Source organism: Lepisosteus oculatus, chromosome 5 (assembly GCF_040954835.1).
Source record: "Lepisosteus oculatus isolate fLepOcu1 chromosome 5, fLepOcu1.hap2, whole genome shotgun sequence".
Taxonomy (NCBI): domain Eukaryota; kingdom Metazoa; phylum Chordata; class Actinopteri; order Semionotiformes; family Lepisosteidae; genus Lepisosteus; species Lepisosteus oculatus.
This window is the reverse complement of record NC_090700.1, coordinates 20,786,407-20,809,556: the sequence shown is the minus strand read 5'-3', so window position 1 is coordinate 20,809,556 and position 23,150 is coordinate 20,786,407. Positions and strand designations below refer to the sequence as shown.

General features: G+C 36.1%; 1 protein-coding gene across 1 annotated transcript in view; it reads right to left on the bottom strand.

Annotated features, from left to right (window-relative positions):
• Positions 1–22,991, bottom strand: part of lipib (lipase, member Ib) — a 29,581-nt gene extending 6,590 nt beyond the window's left edge. The window contains exons 1-6 of the mRNA XM_006628266.3: positions 22,790–22,991; positions 10,977–11,047; positions 6,591–6,967; positions 4,273–4,381; positions 2,656–2,757; positions 749–838 (exon numbers count right to left, since the gene is read on the bottom strand). Of these exons, the coding sequence (XP_006628329.2) occupies positions 749–838; positions 2,656–2,757; positions 4,273–4,381; positions 6,591–6,967; positions 10,977–11,028 (730 nt within the window). The 5' untranslated portion in view covers positions 11,029–11,047; positions 22,790–22,991. The remainder of the gene's footprint in view (positions 1–748; positions 839–2,655; positions 2,758–4,272; positions 4,382–6,590; positions 6,968–10,976; positions 11,048–22,789) is intronic.
• Positions 22,992–23,150: the final 159 nt, after the last annotated feature.

The following is a 23,150-nucleotide window of genomic DNA, read 5'->3' as shown; positions in this document are numbered from 1 at the left end:
CAATACTACATTAGGAACTAACATGTTGTGGCTTGACTGGCAATCTGAACTGACAAAAACGTAGTAGGATTGCTTACAGTTTGTGTGTGGGTTCTGAAGTGCCTTATAAGTAGAAGAATAAAAGAAGATTTACAGAGCTACCAAGGAAATTCATTAAATTTAAGAGACAAACAAAATTGCAAACTTCGTTGTTCTAAATAACCTGGCCGGTCAACCATATTCTATCTCAAATATTTTGTAGTGCTCTGCTGACATGGTGTGCTGAATTCCACCTGATTCTATAGCCACGTATTTCCTGAGGATCACATACAATGAGTCCTACAATGGAAGCATGCTTCTGTCAAAACAAAGTAAGACTTGCATGACTGGTCACTTGATATTGAGGAATATTATCACAAAGCTTCTAACATTTTGGAGTCACTTTAAACATTATCTTTAAATTGTTATATCAGAGCAGCCTTTAGTTTCCTTGAATGTATGATCTTAATATAATTGATAGATAATTATTTTTTTTTTGTTTTTTCAAAGGATCAATTTTTGTTTAAATAGACTTATTTTTAAATGGATAAATTATCGTCAATTCAGACGGGATTCTTTTATTCTGTTGGGAATTTTGCAAGGTCTTATGAATGTGAAATTGCTCCTTTACAAGCTGTAACAGGAAAGGCCACAAGTTCAGAATCCCCAAATCACACACTTGTCTTTACGGGAATGAAGTACAATAACCAGTTCTCGAAAAAAAGCTCACCAGAAAAAATGGTTTTGGGGCAGCCAGGCTGGTCTGCTCCTCCGTTGGCATAGAAATCGATATGACCCAAAGGAAGTCTGAATCCTAGAGCTGAAGGTTAGAAACAACATAGTCTTAAGATTCACTGAAAAAGCAAAAGGTAAACAAAAACATAATGGAAAGAATAATAGATTGGATTTGTCTTGCTTGAAAATATTGTAGATATATGATTTGATATTGACATTGTATTCAGCACATGTACAGTAGTACTTTTGGTTGATGGTAGATAATTAGCACAGCAGTTTCATGAAAGAAGTCAAGGTATTGGCCTCCACATTTGTTCCATATTTCCACAACACTGCTGTTTTTTTTTATTTGGCACTTCAGTGTACCTTCAGCTTTTGTGTTACACTGCAGATTCAGAAAATGTCTTTTGGGTTGATGAACACACAGAGGATAATACTGTTAATGTATGCCTACCTCCTTTTTTCTCCTTTGTTTTTTTTACTGTATTTAGATGTCTTTTGTATTTATTTTATGTATAAATAGGATGGCGCGATGGTGCAATGGTTGGCATATCTCACAGCTCTCGGGCTAAGGTTTCAATTCCAGATCTGGGTAATGTCTGTGTGGAGTTTGTACTGTAAGTTCATGTTTGAGTGGGTTTTCTCAGGATGTTCCATTTTCCTCCCACAATCCGAAAACATACTGGTAGGTTCATTGTCTAATTAGGTGTACATGTGTGCAAGTCTGTGTCTGCTTTGTATGTCTGTTTGTGCCTTCCAGGGTATATCCTGCTTTGCACTCCATGCTTGCCAGGATAGACAATGGCTTCCCTGTGACCCTGAATTGGAACAAGTAGTTAGAAAATGAAAGAATGGATTGTACAAATGTACAAATATGTTGTTGAAGGTGAAACCCCACTGTTCTCTCTTTTGTAGGATTGTTTTTACTCTGTGTTTATGATAATACAGTAGGTCATAATACGTTGGTCGTGATATCAAGCTACTTTCAGCAGATTGAATTGTAAATCTAAGGCAGGCATGAGTTTACTTGGAAAGGACATTTTGCAAGAGAGAATCTTAAAATCTGTTGCAGTGATGCAAAAAGAAAAGTACAGTGAAGTTTGTTTTTCAAATCATTGTGGCTTCCTCCCACAGACACTATAAAAAAGGGTTAGCTCATGTCCTGCATGACCTAGTGCATGATGGCATTTAGCAAATGGGGAAAGAATTACTATATTCCTATTGATGGAAAAACAAAAAAGAACTAATTTTATGTGTGACTCTTAACTCTTTACTTTTATTTTTCTTAGCAACTATTTTGTGCTTGCATTTACACTGTTCAATACATTGTTTTAATAAACCCAGCCTGTTTTTACAGCAAAGCTGAATGACTATAGAGTGGTAGACCAAAAAGCAAGGAAGAACTCAAAATACAACAAAATACACAATAGCTGCTAGCAATCTGTCCCTAAAAGAGAAGGCTAATTCTCTTGAATATACAGCAGAGCTACATCTGCAAAAAACTCAAGATCCAAACAAGATTAGAGTTGTTTAATCACATGTGGGCATTTTAATAGATAAGGAAAAGGTTCATAGCAATGTAATTAGTGTCAAAGATAAAATAAAAAGACAGTAATGTAAAATGAGATCTGTCATGGTAAAGTTACAATGGTGAAGGTGCCTATCCTAACACTGCAGATGGATGTTCACAAATATGAGCAGCTGCGGAATGTGTGGTGCACAGCTCAAGAAATGTGTAGTAACACAGTGCTCACACAACCCAGCATTACAGTGTTTTCAGACCAGCCTAAGGTTGCATTACACAACCTAGTGTTACATTCTTTTTAAAGAGACAGCAGGATGTATTAACATGTCCCTAATACAACTATTATTACACCCTGTCTTGCATAACCAGATCCATACCATCCATGTCAGTGTGTAAGACGTCAACAAACTCTGCATCACTGCTGTCCAGTCTCTCCTCTGGGGGCTTCCCAGTGAATAATGGGCCGGCAGGGTCAAGCCCTGAGGAAGGACAAAAAGGAACATTTTAAAGGAATGGCATTTACAGCATGAAGGATGATAATGTAACAAATAGAGGTTATGAAAGTAGTGAATATAAAAATATGACCAAGGGGATTAATAAATAAAATAAACAAATAACATAATCATAATCATTGTAAATGATATGCCAAAAATAACCCATTAGTATAATTAGAGGCACCTGAGTTCTTGTTCTCTGGTTCTCACCTGCACAGCTTTGGTGAAAAAGTAAGAAGTCGGGCAAACTAGGCTAAACAAATGTTTATTAACAATTTGTAGTGCACACAAAACGACAACACACAACATAAGCACGCAACATACAAGTTACACTATATACTGTACAAATAAAACATTCCGGCAGCCTACATCCCCCCAAAAAACAGACTTCTTCCGGATATTCAAATCTTAAATAACACCTACACAGGCCAACAACTTGAATAAATAAGCCTTCTAAACTAAACAGTATCCGTCCTATAATTAAATCTCTCTCTAGATAAATCTAAATGCTACAAAGTGAATGAGAAACATATCTCCCTATTCTAAAAATGCATCGGCGACCAGGAGAGGCCATTTTTCAAATAATTGAATCGGTCTTTAAAGATGATCTGGACGTGGCATGCGCTTTCTTCTCTCTCCTTGTGTCTTTCTGTCTCTTCCTGTGACCTTCATCTATCTGCTCCTTCTTTCCCCATGTCCCAACTCTGTTTTCTTCTCTCTCTCTCTACCTGCTTGTTGTGTCCTCTTTCCTTCTACTGTTGATAACTCTTAATCATTTACCTATGACTTAATTGGTCAAGATAAACCAGACACTTCCTTTGAATGTGTCTCATACGCAGCACAACTAAATTAACACTTTAATTTCTTTCTTGCTTCTGGGCAGCTTCCAAGAACTTCAGATGTTGACCCTAGACAGGTGTTAACCAGTTTTATCTAAATTCATAAGATTCCTCAACACCCACTTCCAAATACTGTACATAGAGTACACTATTGATAAAAATGTGAACTGGTTAAAAATAATTTTAAATTACTTTCAGAATTCATTTGCTCTTTCTTGCCACTGAGGTAAAATTATTTCATTGTGAAATAATGAAACTAATACAAAGAAATTCAAATACAGTATAATTCCATTAATTGAACAGTTTTAGTTTCATTTAATTTTGTCAGTAAATGTGCTATAGTGTTAACAACAAAGAAAGAAATGGTGAAGAAGGTGAGAAGCTTGTGTTGTAGCTCTTTAGGCAGCTGAACAGGTTACACGTTTACCTCCTCACTGACACTACATTGAGAGATTAGTACCAGTTGCACTGTGATGTGTGAAAATATTAATTTAATACAAAGACATTTTGCAGCAAGCATCAATCTTTCATGCTTAGGAAATGTGTTTTCACTTGCCTGCACCAGTACTTATTCCCTTGCTAAGAGCTCTTTCAGGAGTTCTCTCTTGTACAGTAGGTTTTGGAAAAGAAAATGAAGCTATCCACCCCTTGTGAATCTTACCAGTGATTCTTCCAATTTTTCCATTCAACATGCTCCCCACAAATCCAGACAGATGAGCTCCCAGACTGACTCCGATCATGTGAATGGAGCTCAGCGATGCTCCATTCTCCTAAATCAACAGGACAATAGACACACAAGGAAAAGGCTGTGTCAATCATTGCCAATTCAGTCTTTGACCACAAAGATGCATGGTTCTGCTGGAAAAGGGACAGTCCTCAGAGAGCCTTTAATGTTCTACATTTTGCACTCATGCAGCACACTGGGTGAGAAACATACCAGTTTCCAAGAATTTGAAATAAACGAGTAAATTGTGTCAAATATGTACAGTAACTTTACCATCCTTGTATCCCTAATTAATGCAACTATTTCTCTCTCAGTAGTGAGACAAAGACACGTGGTAGTAGCTGGAAACTAAATTGGAAAAGTTACTTAAAGTAAGTTCTTATGTAATTAGGTCTAATCTACACTAGCCATAGTTTTGATGTGTTTTTTTCCACACATCTGATGTGCCCATTATAGTCTATGTTGCAATATACACTAGCAGCATGCACAGTGCATCTCAGCATATAAGCCTCTGAATCTTGATCTGTATGCTTCAAATCTATTTTCATGCTTCAGTGCTTGTAAAGAGGAGCATAAAAAGGCATAAATCAGATGCAATGTAAAGATCTTATTTTTCTTCATATCAACTCAATTGGAAGTACTAATGCCTCACTAACATCATCCCCCCACACTGTAGGCAAATACTGTACTGTACATACAGTATTAGGCAGCTTGTAGGAGTGCTGCCCACCTCAATTGCCCAATTTCCCTAGAGCTGTCATTTGCAAGCCTGTGGCTGAAGCGAATGACCAGCTCATGAGGTCATGCGCCAAGGTATCAAACCACATCTGGGATCTTGATTTTTTTCCAGTGAAAAGTTATTGTAAAACGTATTGTTGAGGACAAACAGCTCTACACCCCCACCAGTCCTTCATACAATGACAACACAAAACAGGGATATAGAATACATTGCTGATTCACAGGCTGAGTACTGTGTCCAAATACAATTCCATTAATAGAACTGTATCATCAGTTGTATAGAAATTGCAGAAATGTTGTCAAAAATGCGGTTTTGTCAATATCCGTGCTATCATGTTGACAAGAAAGAAAAGAAGAAGTACTAAGGGAGCTTGTGTTACTCTGCATGACAGGCTTAGGAGCAGGCAGCACTTCAGACACAGAACTAGTGTAGTTCAGCAGCTGCAAGCAGAATGCACACAATGGAAACCAAGTCATGTTCTTTAGAGTAGAATATACCATTTACAGCTTGGGTGATACAGTATGTGCATCATTTGTTTTCTGTTTCATATAGTACTCCTAAATCCTTAATACAGTATATACTGTAGAACTCGTGAAAAGGTAATATGAAACAGATATTGTATAATCAGTATAAAAATGTGGATATAATAGAGAGAAGTATCACTGGGAAAGTACAGTATAATCGGAAATATAAGTCTTCTTCAGTGATTCATTACTCTTCATGCCCTTGTCATACATCAAAAATCAGTGAATCTTCCTACACTTCAAATGTCCAATTTTTTAGAAACTGGAATATGGCTGAGCTGAGAATGTTAAGACTCGGAAGTGTCATTGATAAACATTTATCTATCCATCCATTTTCGAACCGCTTCTTCCAATTCAGGGACGCAGGGGAGCCAGAGCTCAACCTGGCAAGCAACAGGTGCTAGATAGTGTAGACCCTGGACAGGATGCCAGTCTTTCGCAGGTTAGACAGACACAAACAAGACAATCACCAGTATGTTTTGGACTATGGGAGGAAACCAGAGAATCTGGAGGAAACCCATGTGAACATTGGAAGAACATACAAACTCTACGCAGATAGAACCCCAGGTCCAAAATTGATTCCAGGATCCCTGCACTGCAAAGCAGTAATGCTAACCACTGCACCACAGTGCTGCCCTTATATAGTTATATTCAATATAATTATTCTTCATGTTCTGTGCTTAATTGAATGCAGATAAAACTATATAAAACTATAGAGGTTAATATGGCACAATTGCATCATGTTTTATTAATATTAGGAATTATTCAATGAAAGTTTTAATCATTGAGAATGACTTGATACTTATTTTAAAAGTCACAGTTAGCTTTGAGATTGACAACACATCCACATGGCCTTCTTCAAAACAACTTAAGAAATCAGTGACAAGAGGAATACAGGTTGTAGTCCAATAACAGTCTGAAATAAGACAAGCATCAAATTTCACAATTTTAGAAGCAAATACATCACCTAATGAGCATAGATTTGCCCTTACCTTCATCAGCTTAACAAATTCTGTCAGGTTCTCTGCAGCTTTCTTTGTGTTGGTCACAGCTGTAAAGTAGTTGAGATTTGCAGCCCCTCTATTCCAGTCCACTACAATCACATTCATGTTATCTGAGTTAACTAGCAATTCGACTGTTTTATTTACCCACACTGGAGGGGCACCAGTGGGCCTGTATCCATGGATCAGAAAGGTGGTATTTCTTGACAAATCAAAGGATTTAGAGTGGGAAATGTTTGTATGACTAAGTTCCTCTCCACAAAGCTGGGTTTCTTTGGTGTACAGCAAGAGTCTCACGTGCAGTTTGGTCCCTATAAAAGAGTCGTGGAAATCCAAGTCTGTGATGGTGTCACACTGTATGTCCTTGCCTACAAATGGAAAAAATACAATGGCAAAATTAATCAACGAATGGTAATCATTGTTATTTTAATCATTACAGTATGTACTTCATCAGATCAATAAATAACAAAAGAGTACACTATGAGGCTACTGTATATACTGTATACTAGGGTGAGCACATATCCTTTGAAGTAGCGCAGTCCTCATTCTTTTAAAAAGAAATTCACAGACAAAACCCTTCAAATGTGTTGGCAAAGTCAACGAAAACATTGCATGTCATTTAGAACTATGATGGGCATTTCTAGGTGTAAAACAAACTATTAACACAACTCTAATTTCATTTACCCTGTAATACAATGGTGTGAATTAATATTAAGCAAGTTTTTTAAAAAAATGTATACAACCATTGATTGGACTGTATTGTTGAAATACTGTCCACTTATATTTTATCTGCTTTTCTTTTTTTCCTAAATGCAACATGTTGCAGTAAGAGATTATCTAGTTTCACATCAATGAAAACAGTTTCTCATGTGTCATGTGTTACATTCACAGAGCTGACAGTTGAGGTTCCAGTTTAAGGTTTTGGGTAAAGGAAATATTTTCTTCTCACCTCATTCTGGTGAAGTCTCAAAACATCAAAACAGCTCGGCTAGATATATTTATGAGCAGATTAACAGAAACCCTTCGTTATGAATGAGCAGTAAACTTGCTTAGCATTTATTTATGTTTTCCATGATTGTACCATATTTTTCTCTGCATTTAATTTCCATTTTCTTATTTTACAAAATACTTTTAATGATTCACTTTAATTTCATACACTTTATGTACTCTAACATTGGCATACACCAGTAAATGTATGTAAAAATATGTAAAGTGACATAATTTGTAAAGTAAAACATCTCCTATCTGTCATGGTGAGCCCTGGCTTAAAATCTTCATCTCAAAGAACTGGATATTTTAGAGGAATTATCATACAGGTTCAGTATGTATAACCCTAGATGATAACCACTACTAATGAAAATGCTGACATATCTTAAACACATTAAGAATGAGGACAGTTCTGAAGTCTTTTCCCATTACACATTTCCTTTTACCTGTTATGAGTTGAAAACAAATTTACAAATATACAACAAAAACTGAAGTCAATTAGCCTGTGTTTAAGAATCAACTTGAGCAAAATCCAGAAGACACAGTACATCCCCAGTTTGGGAAGCATTGTTTCAGGTGTTCCACTGCAAAGTACAGTATATACCTATTCACAAGGATCCACAGTGGAATCAGAAGTTCATCCTTAAGGGGCTTATTGTTCTGCAGCTCATGTCATTGCATAATAGGTCTTAGCAGTAGGCTTAGTTGTTTGCTTAAGGCTAATAGCAGGTAATTGTAGTGATAATCTTGCTGCTGGCTAGTATCAAATACCCTTCACACAAGAATACCAATGATGTAATACAAATTAGTGCCATTGGAATATAAACCTAAAACATTCTGAACTCCAAACAGTTAAGGTTTTCTTTAATACTCATAATCTGCGTGAAACGTTTTTAGACGTCGATAAAAATAACCTTCTTTGAGCCTTCAAAATCATTAAAGGGGGAGACAAAGTCAATCCTAGAGATTTCTTTTTCAAAATCAACAGTGAAACATGAACCAGAGGATACAAATAGAAACTATGGGAAAATGTAATTACAACGGCGAGCAGGAGGCATTCTTTTTTTATCCAAAGGGTTGTGGGACTAACAAAAAGTCCAACCTTCTTGTTGAAACTCACCCCCTGGTTTATTTCAGGAAAGGCTGATTAGATCCTTGGATCAATTAGCTACTAGGAACCAAACGAACTAGGAGGACCAAATGGACTCCTTTCATTTGTTAGAGGAGATTATATTTATGTTTTTGATTTTATTTGACATTTCATAGGCTTCAGTCCTTGATTTTATTATACAATATGTGCATATTGTGCAAATTATGTTAATGCAACAAATACATCAAGGATGTAACAAAATTATCAAGCAATTTTAGAATATAAAGATGTTAATGTTCTAAAAACCAGACATCAAATCCCATGAAACTCCAGTCTTGATGCGGTGTGGGTACTCTGTGAGTGTTAGGATTATAGACCCATGTGAAATAAATATTTTAATTTAATGTAATCTATTCATCTATTTAGGTCTTGATAAACACAAACAATGATAATAATTAATGTCCTGACAGCCATAGTGTTAGTAAGCAAACACTAATTTGTCTCATTAGAATCAATTATACATCCATCCATGTTCTAACTTCAATAGGGGGTAACTATCAATAGGGGGTACATGGGAGCCATATCCTATGCAACAGATGCAAGAAATAATACACCCTGGCCTGTCCATCACAGAGCAGACATAGGCACAACACTACCAGTATGTCTTTGGACTGTGGGCAGATAGTACCCAAGATCCAGAATTGGCCCAGGGCTCCAGGACAGCAATGCTAACCACTGTACCACTATGCCAACAATAAAGTTGTGTGATGGAAAGTGAAGCCAGAGATGTTTTTGTTCCTGGGATATTTTTATATCTGATATTATTTATTTTTTTTTACATTGTGAATGAACAAATAACAACAGAATATACAGTACAAAACAAAATACAGAAGGAAATATGCTGTTACTTTTTCTACACTCATATAAACAGTGGCTTGAATAAAAAAAGTGCCACATTTTCTTCCAGATACAACTTCAGCATTTAAACTCTGGAACAATTAATTTATTATATAACAAAGTTGTGAACTTTAAAAAGCACATTCCAGATTTGTAGAAAATAGGATCCGTAGTTTAGAATGATTACATAGATAGAATAGAATGACTACTGGTAAATAGACTGATTTTGGTTTTGCCTATAACAAACATTTGTAACATTCATATATTTTTCCCTAGCCAAAGATTACTTAGTGGACCACAATAACATGGATTTGTTAGAGATGGATAATGCAGAAGTAGAATCCATTTTTAATTGTATATATTTTTTAGAAAGCACATTTCTGTTGGAATATCATTTTCATAAAATATTCATTTAAAAAACAATATGAATATATATGATTTGAAGACACGTTAATAGTGAAACTAAATGTCCATATCCCTTTTCTTTGTTTTTCTTAACTTATATTTAGAAGCTGTAAGGTTATTGTGCTTTCCAATGCGCATTGCTCCTTATGGTCTCTATTCTTGGAATTCCCCTTGTTACTTTTAAACAGATTCCAGACACAATAATCCATGATTTGCATCCTAGATCCTGGGTCAACATCCAAGATTTGTTCCCTTCCTTGATACACTTACTAGTGCAGTGGAAGGAATGCTGTGTGCACAATTTAGAGCACATATTTTTTTATTTGATATCAAACCTTCAAGGCTGTTATGTTAAGATCAGCTTGTTGATGTTACGAGAAAAGGATGACATTTAAACAAAACAGTCATGAGCTTTAAAGGTTTTTTGTGTGCCTTAATTAGTCCACACTTTCAAAATTGGATCATGCTTCTAAATTAAGAAACAAGTCGTGTTGATCCACACTGCATGCAGTTCTCTCACTGATGCAAAATTTAATGTTAATAAATTGTGTTATACTTTGGGATTGCATTAAATTAACTCTTTTTAAATCAACTCAAGACTCAATTTTTGGGCAAAATGGGTATTGTCTCAGCCTTCTGGATGTTTCACTGTTATTATCCTTTTTCATTCACTCATACATTCTTAACCTCTGATCCCTTTATATAAGAAAGAGGCTACTACATGGAAATCCACTGAACATTTGCAGTGAAAATTGGATTTCACATTTTAGCTTCTTTATTATGTTTTCTTCAAAAATCAGCAGCAGGCATAACACACAGAAAAAAAGATCAAACATAGTTTTATAGAACTAGAAAATTTGAATACCTATCTAGTCTCTTCTAAATTACTTTTTTTTTGTTTTTTACTTGTGTTGCTCTTTATGTAGAACTTTGAAAATATCCAAATTCGACACACTTTGTTAAACACAAAACTCAAACACAAAATAAATGAGACTTACCTTCACAGAAGACAAAAGTGCCACAGAACACCAATATCCACCAGTGGAACATCCTGCCTTGTGGTGGAAACCTAAACAAACAGAGAGGCTTTCAGCACTAAAGCACAGCCTGCAAGCACGCAGTGACCCAGTGAACACTCATCAATATGTAGTTAAGTGCCAAGCAGAACCTGAGGTCTCAGAAAGCTGTTCAGGACAAGCTGCTTCTGAGGATGAGGGTAAAAGGATTATTGCAAGTTAATTCGAGTTGAAAGTATCTCCAGAATGTGATTTCTCCAGCTTGAACAAATGGAACAATAATCACAGACCTACAGTACGTGAATGCTTTACATTTATGATAATGAGTAAGAAGTTGTACTTGGCTTTTGGTAATGTATTAAAGCTATTTTAAGGATCCAGTGGTAGGCCTAATCTGGAGTTCTGGGTGTTATTTTAACTTTGACACTTTAATGAAGTTGTACAGAACAAGCATTAGGGTGTAACCTGATTGATTGGCCTTCCACATCAGTATGGACCACTTTTATGTGTGAGCAGCCAATACATTCAAAGCTTTTGAATTTGAAATAATAATACATAATTTAAATCACAGCATGACTGTTGTATAATTTACAGACTGTGCTTGAAATCTCCTGAACCTACAAAAAGCCCAGGAAACTACAAATAAAGAAACAATACCTATAGCAATTTTTTAATATATATTATATTTATATATATAAATATATTAATATATATTTTTACTATATATTTTCAGAATTATCCATCAGCAAAGTGTCCCATCAAAGCATTGTCCATATTACAAAAATAATGATTATTTACTATTAGCCAAAGAGTGTGTCACCATCTGCATACTTTGTTTAATGTATCTTTATTATACAAATGCGTCAAATCTTTGTACTATTTTTATAAATGTTTAAATTGTCTTGAACTCTTCTAACCAAAATAGCATCTCAAAAACCTAATGCCTGAAGAAAGAATGCAGTATTACTGTATGTACTGTAGTCAGACTTTGGCTGATTGCTGTAAAATAATTACTCAAAAAACTTGTTTTGCAGCATTATTATTTTCTGGTTTTAAATTATTTTTATATATTATTTTGAATGTTCTACTCTGTTTGGTGGCCTAAATGTCTGCTGCAAGGCATATTTCACTGATAATTTCAAACTCAGATTTTGCGGTTTTGGATCTTGGTTATTTTTCAAGGAGTGTCCCAAAAGTCAGTCTTCCTTCCCACATCAATGCCATGTAAAAGAGTTTAAATATCCATTACAATTCAGCGAGTTTGGCACATGTTCTGCTAATGCAGGGGCCGGGAACCTCATAAAATATAGGTCTTCTGCTTCAACTGAACTATTAATAGCACTTGGGAATTGTCTGTGGCTCTCTAAAATATATGTCATTTCAGTGAATTGCATATTATTTTCACAGGATAATTCTAAACAGAAAAATAAGAAAAATGCCAAAATGCTGCTTCTATTCATGAAAGCAGTAAGATTCTGACAGAAATTAAACAAAAAAATCAATACAGTATATGAATACACACATACTGTACATGCATCATTGTGTTTACAGGATTCTGGCACCATTTAAAGTTTTATCTCATCAAAGTAATGCACAAACAAGTAATGTGAGATGTATTGACAGGAGCTTTTACATATTGAATTTCATGAACTTGTGAGCTCTGCACACAAGGAAACAGGGGAATAACACAGTATTTTGTAACATTGTGTGCAGGTTTGAAGTTGTGGGAGCTGCAGTAGGATATGTAGTGTTTGGTCTGAAATAAAGCACACAGTTGTTCAGGAAGTAAGGAAAACACAAGGAAAAAGTAAGTACCTGTGTCAAACAGAACATAATCCATCCATCCATTTTGTTAGTGCTATATCGATTAAAGGGGAACTGCAACACTATTTTTATATTTTGGGGTTAGACATTATATACTATAATGATAGACATTGATGAGTGCATTTCACAATGAAAGTAACATGTAAAACTTCAAATTTACTTCACAAAAAAAGACTACATTTCCAGGTATTACATTGTAAACAAGCAAGCTTGTGAATACATCTTTTTAAATACAATAATAAACATTCCTTACACTTTTCTGGTCTCTCAACTCAAAGCGCTTTACAGGTAATGAGGACTCCCCTCCACCACCATGTGCAGCATCCACCTTGATGATGCAACAGCTGCCAATATGAGCACACTGTACATCAGCTATCAGTGGGGAAGAGAACAGAGTGATGAGGCCAATTCATAGATGGGGATTATTAGGTGGCCATAATTGGTAAGGGTCAATGGGAAATTTGGCCAGGACTCCAGGGTTACACCCCTACTCTTTTCGAGAAATGCGCTGTGATTTTTAATGACTACAGAGAGTCAGGACCTCAGTTTTACGTTTCATCCAATGGAGGGCGCCTTTTTACAGTATAGTGTCCCTGTCACTATACTGAGGCATTAGGACCACAAACTGACTGCTAGGTGAGCGCCCCCTGCTGGCTCCACTAACACCTCTTCCAGCAGCAACCTTAGTTTTTCCCAGGAGGCCTTCCATTCAGATACTGACAAGGCTCATACCTACTTAGTTTCAGTGGGTTGCCAGTTGTGAGATGTACTGTAGGGTGATATGGCTACTGGCCAAATATTGCTATCGACACTAAGGCGGTTTTGCTAAAAAAACTATTTACTTGTTTCTCACTCTGCATGATCTGAGAAATTGGAACAGCAGTTCTCCTTTAACAGATACAAGGAAGGATACACCATGAAAGAATTACAGTCCTTTGCAGGACCAATTTTCCAGTCAGTGAACCTATCAGTAGGTCTTAGGCCTGTGGGAGGAAACTGAATCATTTGAAGGAAACCCATTTGAACACAAAGATAACATGCAAACTCCATGCAGATAGCACCCCAAGAATTGAACTACAGGCCCCAGCAATGCTAACCACTGCACTTCTCTATACTTTTATATTAAATTTTAATTTTCTTCATGTTTTGTATTAAATTATATTAATTGTATTGGTATTAATACCATATCGTTTATACCTTATATCATGTTGTCTGTGGCTTCAATGGTACTAGCATATCTATCTTAAGTTTGAGTCTAATTAAATTATAGTATAAGACATGAACAGTTTATTAAGTTAATTAATCAGGATTCAAAGTTACTGTAAAGCTTCTCTTGAATTATTTTAAGAAATGTTGTTTTAGTGGTTTTTAAAGTGTGTAATAAGCCCTCTGTGAGTGTAGTGATGATATTCTGACAGAATGGATTCAGTTCTTTGATCTGTCTTTGATCCTTCCTTAAGGTCTCCTTCTTTTCATCATTATTATTGTACAGGAACAAGTAATAGTTTATTCCATGCTGAAAAGATAACACAACGTTTCAGCCGTGGAGCCTTCTTCAGGTGTGACCTCTTGTTCTTTTGTAGCCTACAAATGATGATGCAGCAACCCAACTGAATTATTATTGTACTACAACCTGCTTTGGGCTTTTACCCCAGCCTCCCCTGGTATTCTCATTTTGTTAAATTATAAAGCACAAACACTTTCTAGTTTACTTAAAATGAAGATTCAAAACTCAGAGAAATTTTACAAAAACGTTTATACCAACGTTTATAAACTGGGGAGCACTTACCCCCAGTGGTAAGTTCTTTTTGGTGGGGTGACATGATAGATTTTTTACAAAGTAAACCATCAAAAATAATAATTACTTCAGCAGCTTTTGAGAATCTAAGGGCTCCTGTCTCCTTAAAGGTTAAAGGTTAAAGGCTCCTTAAAGAACCACTGCTATAATGATACATGAAATATTACACTACATTTCTTTCTTCTGAACTTCCTTTTTAAAAAACCAAATATACTGTATTATCATTCAGATTATTCATATATGTGCACCTCATTGTCCTCACCAAGAAACCTGATCAAAGAGTGATATAGTGTCAGCATCAACAGGGTAAATTATGGAAGAATTCTTTCTACCCTAGTGTTGCTTCGGTTACCAAGAAAGTCTGTTAGCATTCCAACATCTCACCAAAAACAGATGAAGGCTGGAGCAAAATGAATTGTCGAGCTTGGCCTTTTTACCCCTGGATCAAGCTTGTGTTCAGTGTAGAAACTGGTGTGCAATGTTAGAGCCGATGCAGGAGGACATTAGGAGCTGTTTGACCACATTCTTGCTGATTCTTTGGAAATAGGGTTGAGCATACTGTATGAAAGGAAAAACAATATCTTCTTGCACAAGATTCCAAAAAAAACTATTATTGAATTACTGTTACAAAACATCTGATAGGCCATTGTCAGCCTTTAATTATGTACTTAGAATTATTGTAACCAAATGTGTTTAAAAACACTTAACACTGTATTGTCAGCATAATGAGTCATTATGAGCATTGAATGAGCATTGAATGAGAAAAATTATAATGAGAAATTATATCTGTTGGAGTTGACCCTTCATTTTTCAACTTTTCAATTAAAGAATATGAATAGAAAATTAAAACTCTATGATTGAACCCAACAACAATTAAAACATATGGTATTTGATTTATTTTTTTGTTTTAACAGAATTAAGATAAGATAATTAGGCCCTTGTATTTCAGTTAGTAAGGACTGTATTTGTATTATGGTTTGGTCACTGCAGAGATGTTTTCAAGTCTAAAATAGAATGCCAGAAAAGTACAGTATGTTAGTGTTTCAATTCAAAATGCTTTCCACAATAAATGATCCACTGAAATGCTCTGCATACACTACTTAACCTCTCTCTCATATATATGTTTTGTCCAGGGTTGTGGTAAATACCTTTATACCCATTTTGGAAATATACTGTACATATCTGGTTAACTTTCAAAATCATGTTTCCTCTTTGTATGCTATTGAAAACAAATATATATATATGAATTGCTCTGAGCTGTTACTCTTGCTAGAAGAGGACTCTAGCCATGGACTCATGATGCAGCTGGTCTGGTTAGCTGTACCTAACCTCAACTAAAAAGATGTTGTTGCTGCATTAAGAGCCTTTAAATTCCTGGCTGTGGAGCTTTCTACCATTCATATCCATGGTGCTGGGAACAGGATGTGGAGGCTTGGGGTGTTGCTGCACTTTTAACACAGATTTGTTTTTATTTTAGGGGTTCTATTGAACTTAGAGAGGGGAACTCATGGTGACCTTTTTTTTAAGGTGTTTTTTTAAAAATACATGTGTGCTCGGCACATTGGTTCAATGGTCAACATTGCTAACTAGAAATGCTATGGCCCTGGGTTCAGTTCTGCACCTGTGGTGCTATCTGTGTGGAGTTTGTTTGCAGTGTCTCCACATATTCACATGGGTTCCCTCCAGGGGTTCCAGCTTCCTCCCACAGTTCCACAGTCTAAAAACATATGGTAGGTTAATTGCCTTCTGGGAAAACTGGCCCTGGTGTGAATGTGTGCATGTTTGTGTCTGTGTCTATGTCCAGCTATGGGTTGGCATCCCATCCAGGGTGTACCCAGCCAGCAGCCATATCATCATGCAACTCACAACTGACAACCCACTGAAGTTAAGCAGGTGTGACCCTGGATGGGAAATCTGGGAAAAACATAAGTTGACGCTGGAAGAGATATTAGAGGGGCCAGTAGGGAGTGCTCACCCCTTTGTGTGAGTCGTAATGCCCCAGTATAGTGACAGGGAAACTATACTGTAAAAAGGTGCCGTCCTTCGGATGAGACGTAAAACTGAAGTCCTGACTCTCTGTGGTCAATAAAAATTCCACAGTGTTTCTCGAAAAGAGTAGGAATGTTACCAATTTGCCATTGGTTTTTACCAATCATAGCCTCCTAATAATCCCCATCTATGAACTGACTTTATCACTCTGTTCTCCCCTCCACTGATAGCTGATGTGTGGTGAGCGTTCTGGCGCACTATACTGTAGCTGCCATCGCATCATTTAGGTGAATGCTGCACAGGAGGGGAGTCTCCATTACCTGTAAAGTGTTTTGAGTGGAGTGTCCAGATTTACACTATAAGTGTAAACAATTATTATTAGTAGTAGAGCATCTAACCCCCCCAGATAGGATGCCAGTCCATCACAGGGATTACTGCCAGCAATTACACAGTACACCTGAATGAATTTACAATTGAGTAAAACATCTGTGGGGACTTGAACCCAAAACCCACTTATTCAGAGTCTAGAGATTAACCGACTGTGCTACACCACCACCAGTATAAATGCAAGGGTTTATTTATGATTACTATTAAAACATAAAGTGTTCTATTTTTAGAAAATCTAAGATTGGTTCACAAAATACAAAGCTTTCCATTTGAAGTCTCACATTAAGAGCTGCTGCTATCAAAAATAGTTTTTTGAAGTGGTGGGTGGTTTTCTGCATGACTTACTAATGTGAGAGCATCTGTTACAAATCATCATGAATGCCATTAAAGTAGTGAGGCATAAATAACATTACACAGAAAAAGATTGGATTTAGAGGAAAAATAAACATTTGTTTATTTTTTTAAAATTACAGTTTAAATGTGTTTCTTTATAATGTTACAATTATGTTTTTTGGTGGTGGTAAATAGAGTGTGGGAATGAAAATAATCAAAATTAATTATTGAAAATCCCAAATGCCAAAGATATATCTGAGCAGTAGGTATAATTTGAGGCATCCAACTTTCTTATTCGCTGACACATCTCTGGCAAAAGAGTGATAAATCAGAGGCACATTAGGACAAACAACTATTTATTAACAAATGACACAATGTAACACAGATAAAACATAAAAACTATTACACTATTTACAAAACAAAGTGTCTCATAGACCTACTGTATACAGGTACCTTTCCATAAATCCCAGAATTCTAGCCCTGTAACCTCAAATATCTGGTTCCCTAAATAAAAATAAAAAAAACAGAATACAATCTAGTGCTCAATTTCACTTCCTATACACAGGATGTCCAAAAGTGAATGGAAATCTCTCTTCCTTTTCTAAAATACATTGTTAGCTAGGAGAAAATCTTCTTAGCATTCCACAATAAATGAAATCTGATTTTCCAAAAATAAAGGACAGCAAGCTCTCTATAACAAAATTCAAATTACTTAACCAAAATCACAATTTTGGCTTTCCAAGACTCCAAAAACAGAATAAAGTCCCCTAATCTGGTACACTTCTCCTCTCTTCTATTCCTTCCCTGTCTCTCTCTCCTATCAATTTATGATTAACCAGAGTAATTCCCCAGAAGACCCCCTTTGATCATCTGTGTTTACTGTCCTGTAAGCCTAGCTGCAACAGAGTAAAAAGCTCAACTCTACAGCTTGAACAATAACATTCAACACATTTTTAGGTCTCACATAATTGATCATTTAAAGCTTACTTTAAAATGGTATAGACTGGTTGTCTAAAATTAGACCCCCATTGTACAAAACACTTGTTGTATTGGATATGTATTTCTCTTTCCTTAACAATTCAATTGGTTTCATTGTTAAATTGTCACACTTCACTTGAATTATCTTTGATTCGTACCTGTTTACAAAAGGTCCCTGTATTAAGTAAGCCTGTGTTTTTATACTGAGCACTAAGGCAGAAGACTAACTTTTTCATTTGATAGTGTACTGTATTAGAAATGTATTCACTTTGGTATGCCTGGAATAGCAGTGGTGAGAATTTGTCAAAACATCGTTTTCATCTGAAAGAAATGCATTTTTGCAACCTTTGGCATCCCCCTGTAACTGCTGTGGCCAGAAGTGCGTACCAAGTCAGATCTCAGCAGCAGTGGTGTTGCTGTATGGGCAACAATCTATATGCTATATTTTTTCAAGCATACACTTCTGTAAAATAAATCATGAGACATATTGTTTCTACTTCCTCGTCTGCTATCTGATTAAAAGAAAAGTTGTTCCTACTTTAGAATTAATAAAGTACTATAATAGCTTCATTGATCCATCTCTGACCATCTCTGATTCTTTGAATGTAACTGTGGTAACAGGGTTGTTTTGTGTGGGGAACCTGTCTTACACCTGTCTGTGGTATCTAGATTTATTGGTTGATAAAAGTTATTAGAGACATCGAACATGAAAAGTGAGTAATGTACACATTTGAACATCTGAGGTGAGCAAAGACAGCTGCTCTGTTACAATAAACCTTGTTCTTCTTGTTTCATGATCAAGACATCTACCAAGTAACAGAAGACAAAGTAAGCACCATATTCTGCAATGAATCAAGACAAAAAAATGGCTGTATTGTACGTCAAATATAACTGAACTTCACTATTACAGTAGAAAAGAAAAAACAAAAGAAAGGTAGTGACACTCTGAAATGTGTCAGATTTTCAGACTCTTATACAGTATTTTTGTAATGGAAAAGCATGGACAGTGCAAGCTTGTATCTGACATTACAAAACAAATTACAAATAATCTTAATAACAGCACTTTCTCAGTGAAAAAAAAGAGCAGATGAGTGTGCTTGTTTAATCATAGCAAAGTAAGACTTTATGTTTGAAGTCTGAAACTAAAACAAACTAGTTTGTCACAGAAAAGACTATAAAAAACACATATACATTTATCTTAGTGGGACAACTTTCTCTGAATATAGGTTGCAATAATGTTAATATACCTACTATTGTGAAAGTGCAGTTACAATAGACAATGTAAACATAAAGTAAACCATAAATTGAAGGAGGGTATACTGTTACTGTTGCGATATTACAAAGAAATGAAGTCAGATGCGCAATATATTAAAACCTAAAGTCTTTACTGGAATCTGAGGACATTTTTCTGTAGTGTTTATTTGATATTTTTCTGTAGATTTCATTTTAATTTTTGGGGGTTTTGTTGTCAGAAGAAGAGCAGGAAAAGATAATACATTACCTCTCAAAATAGCACAGTGGGAAAAATACACCAAATACAAATACATTTTGGTAATACTGCATTCCCTATCTTCAGAATCAACACCTTCATGTATGCAGAATTCAAAGTGGATATTTACATTGTTTTTAATTTAGATTTATTTGCCTGCCACCCAGAATTTCACAACTTGTCAGCATTCTCATGTACTTATCAGTTGAACAATCAGTTGCTGAAAGAATTTGCCTGAGGTCAGTTTTGCATGGGAGTATCTTAAAACTCCCCAGGTGATATACAACATAATAAGAAGTCAGACTAGATTTTCAATACAATGTATGAAGCCATGTAAGTCCTTAAAATGCAGACCTGAACTAACAATACAAACCTGTTTAAAGCAGGCTAGTGTACAGTATATGAAGTCACATGATAATGTCTCTGAATCCAGCAGTTCTTTTCAAAGATTCTTTTCAAAGACAACAACACTTTTGTTGCCTTTTTTCTTATTTTTCACAGCTGTGGATTCATATTTTTCTCTAGACTCTACCAAAATTATTAGCACAACAGGCAAAATAAAAACAGCTCTTTATAACTCTATTTATAACTCATTAATGTAATGGAATACCCTGCGGGTGCATTCTTTACAGCTGCTTCCATCTGTAAAGGGAAACTTAGGTTTGCACAGGAATGCTTTCATTTCAGGGCACAGCTTCTAGCGGAGTAAGAGAATAGAAGAGTGCAAAGTCTTCTCTGCACTTCATCCCTGCAGTGATTTCCAGTGCTACTGCTTTTGAGCTATTGTACTTAACTACACTTTCAGTTTTTTTTTCGTAATGTTAATAGCTATGCTCTATCACACACCTTCTCTCACATTGACAACATGCAGTTGTCCAGCCCATCACAGTTTATACTGTACTCTTAGCCATAGTGCATTTGACACAAAACACAAGACTTCAGTGCGACCAGCACTATCTCATGTATCTTCACCATGAACAGCCAAAAAGGACCTGCAGATCAAGGAGTTCTCAATGGGTTGCCATTAAATTAAATTTTCTCTCCCATCAGAAGCGCATTGTTTGTACTTTAGAGGGATTCATGACTCCACTGTGGTCATTTCCACATTGGATCAGTGGTGTGCGGACAGCTGCTCAGTCATAAAATCCTGTGCAACCACTCTACAACGTCATGTGCAGTTCACATGCTATAATACACACAGAGGACTTCTTCACTATTATACAAGCGATCAAATTGCAAAGCTATGAAATGACAACTGCCTTTTACTCAAAAAAACATTACAGAGCAATGTCAGCACTGATCCATACTGACAGGATCTAGCCGCAACAGGAAGCAGATTGTCTTTATATTGTACTATGCAACTACATGTACACACTCGTTTCACAGAATGCGGCCTCAGGTACAATCCCTTACTAGCGCAAGGATAAAAATTGATTTATCTGTTGGAATTATAAACTAATGGATTGTAAAAAAACAACTTTATTTGAAAATTAAATTTAATAATGGCAGTTCGCAGACTGCATAACTACCAGCCTGTCAGAACTTGAGCTACAGTAGCTGAAACAAAAGAGAAAAGTGACAAACTGGATTAGTTGAATAGTTTGAGACATGATCACTCTCAGATGTGAGTCTCTGACACTGGTGTCCCTAATCACCTTACCACAATCTACTGAAATATCACAACATAGTATTTCCCCTCACCAGCTGCCATATCACCCTGCAGCTCTAAACTGGCTACCTACTGGCCCTAATGTTTGGCTGCGGTAGACTTGCACCCTGTCCAGGATGTACCCTGCCTTGTGCTCGTTGCTTCCCGGGTAGGCTCCGGCTTCCCGCGACACCATATGGTATAAAGCAGCTTGGCAAATTACATGACAGTATTTCTCCTCCAACAGCTACAGTGACTTGCTATACCTTCAAGTACTATAAATGCACTGCAGTGCAGGATTATTTACATGACTTTTTATGCAGGCTCATACTGCTAATTATGCTGTCAACTGCAATTTTAAAAACAAAAAAACAGTAAAAAAATAATACAGTACACCAGAAGTCAATGATCACTACATTGCAATGTAGTTAAGTAAGTGTATCTTGTCTCCTCAGCATATTTCACATGGCAGGTCTGATCGGCTTTATGAAAATACACTTAATCTAAATACATATTTTCAACAGACATGCTACTTTGTGTTTAGCAGCTAGAGCAACACAGATGAACTGGGACAGTGGCCTCTTTAAATTGACTAAGAAACAGTTCTTTAAATGCCCGAAACCACAGATGAATGTTTAACTAAACAATTCTAATGAAGTCATATTAGTTTATTAAGCAATTCTGAAATTCTGGGCAAAGCAGTAGGTTTACAGTAACTGGCCTTGCCTTGATTACAAACATAACTTAAACTATAACTATAATACTAGAATTTAAACTACTACTACTGGTACAGTAAGTATTGTGTACTGGTATAACCTGAGGCCAAATGATAAATAACCTTAAAGCCTTGATAAAGTAAGCTCAAATTTGCTTAAAGTAAAACAAAAATCAAATTTTGTATTCTGCAGTTTCTATACAGTTTGGCATCATTAGCAACTGAATGACAGAAACTATTTACACATGATTGTAGTGCATTGACAGATTGACCAAAGAAACATCTCACTATGTCTGACAGTTATTAATTCTGTCATACATCCCCCATCATGAATCCATAATTCTACCAGGACGAAATGTATTACATTAAATTTATTGTTTAAGTGTTTTAATATATGCTACAAAGAATATTAGCATCTTTATTAAAAACACTTTTGTAATCATTAACACATTTTCATAAAGATTTGAAAAAAAATCATTGGTCATGATGAAAAATTCATAACCGGTCATTACAGCTACTGCCTTTCGTTGTTAGTGTTGCGCAGATCTTCTTGTGTATGACATTTATTTGAGTAAGCATGGATTAAAAAGAAGCAATTGAAATGAAGTTTTGCACAGAATTAAGCAAGCCTTACCTGTCAACATAGAACACCCAGGAAACTCCAGGCAGGAAAGTGTTCCCCAAAACATGTGTTCCAGGCAAACAACTAAACTGTACAAAGGTACTGTGAAGTAACTCTCACGATTCCAGTGCCTTCAGAGGACTTTTCTTGTCTTTGCGAGGAGCATGTTAAGATCCCACCACTGATACTCAGTTTGAAAATAAGGAAGTGGGTGAAACTGAAACTACTGACTCCTCCCCTGTGCATACCTACACACACACTCACACACACACACCCCTGCGTCCTCCCCAGCAACAACATTGGTGAAAAGTAACAGAGGCAGAATGAGCTGAACTGCACCCACACTCAATGTTTGTTTAGAACACGGTCAGGT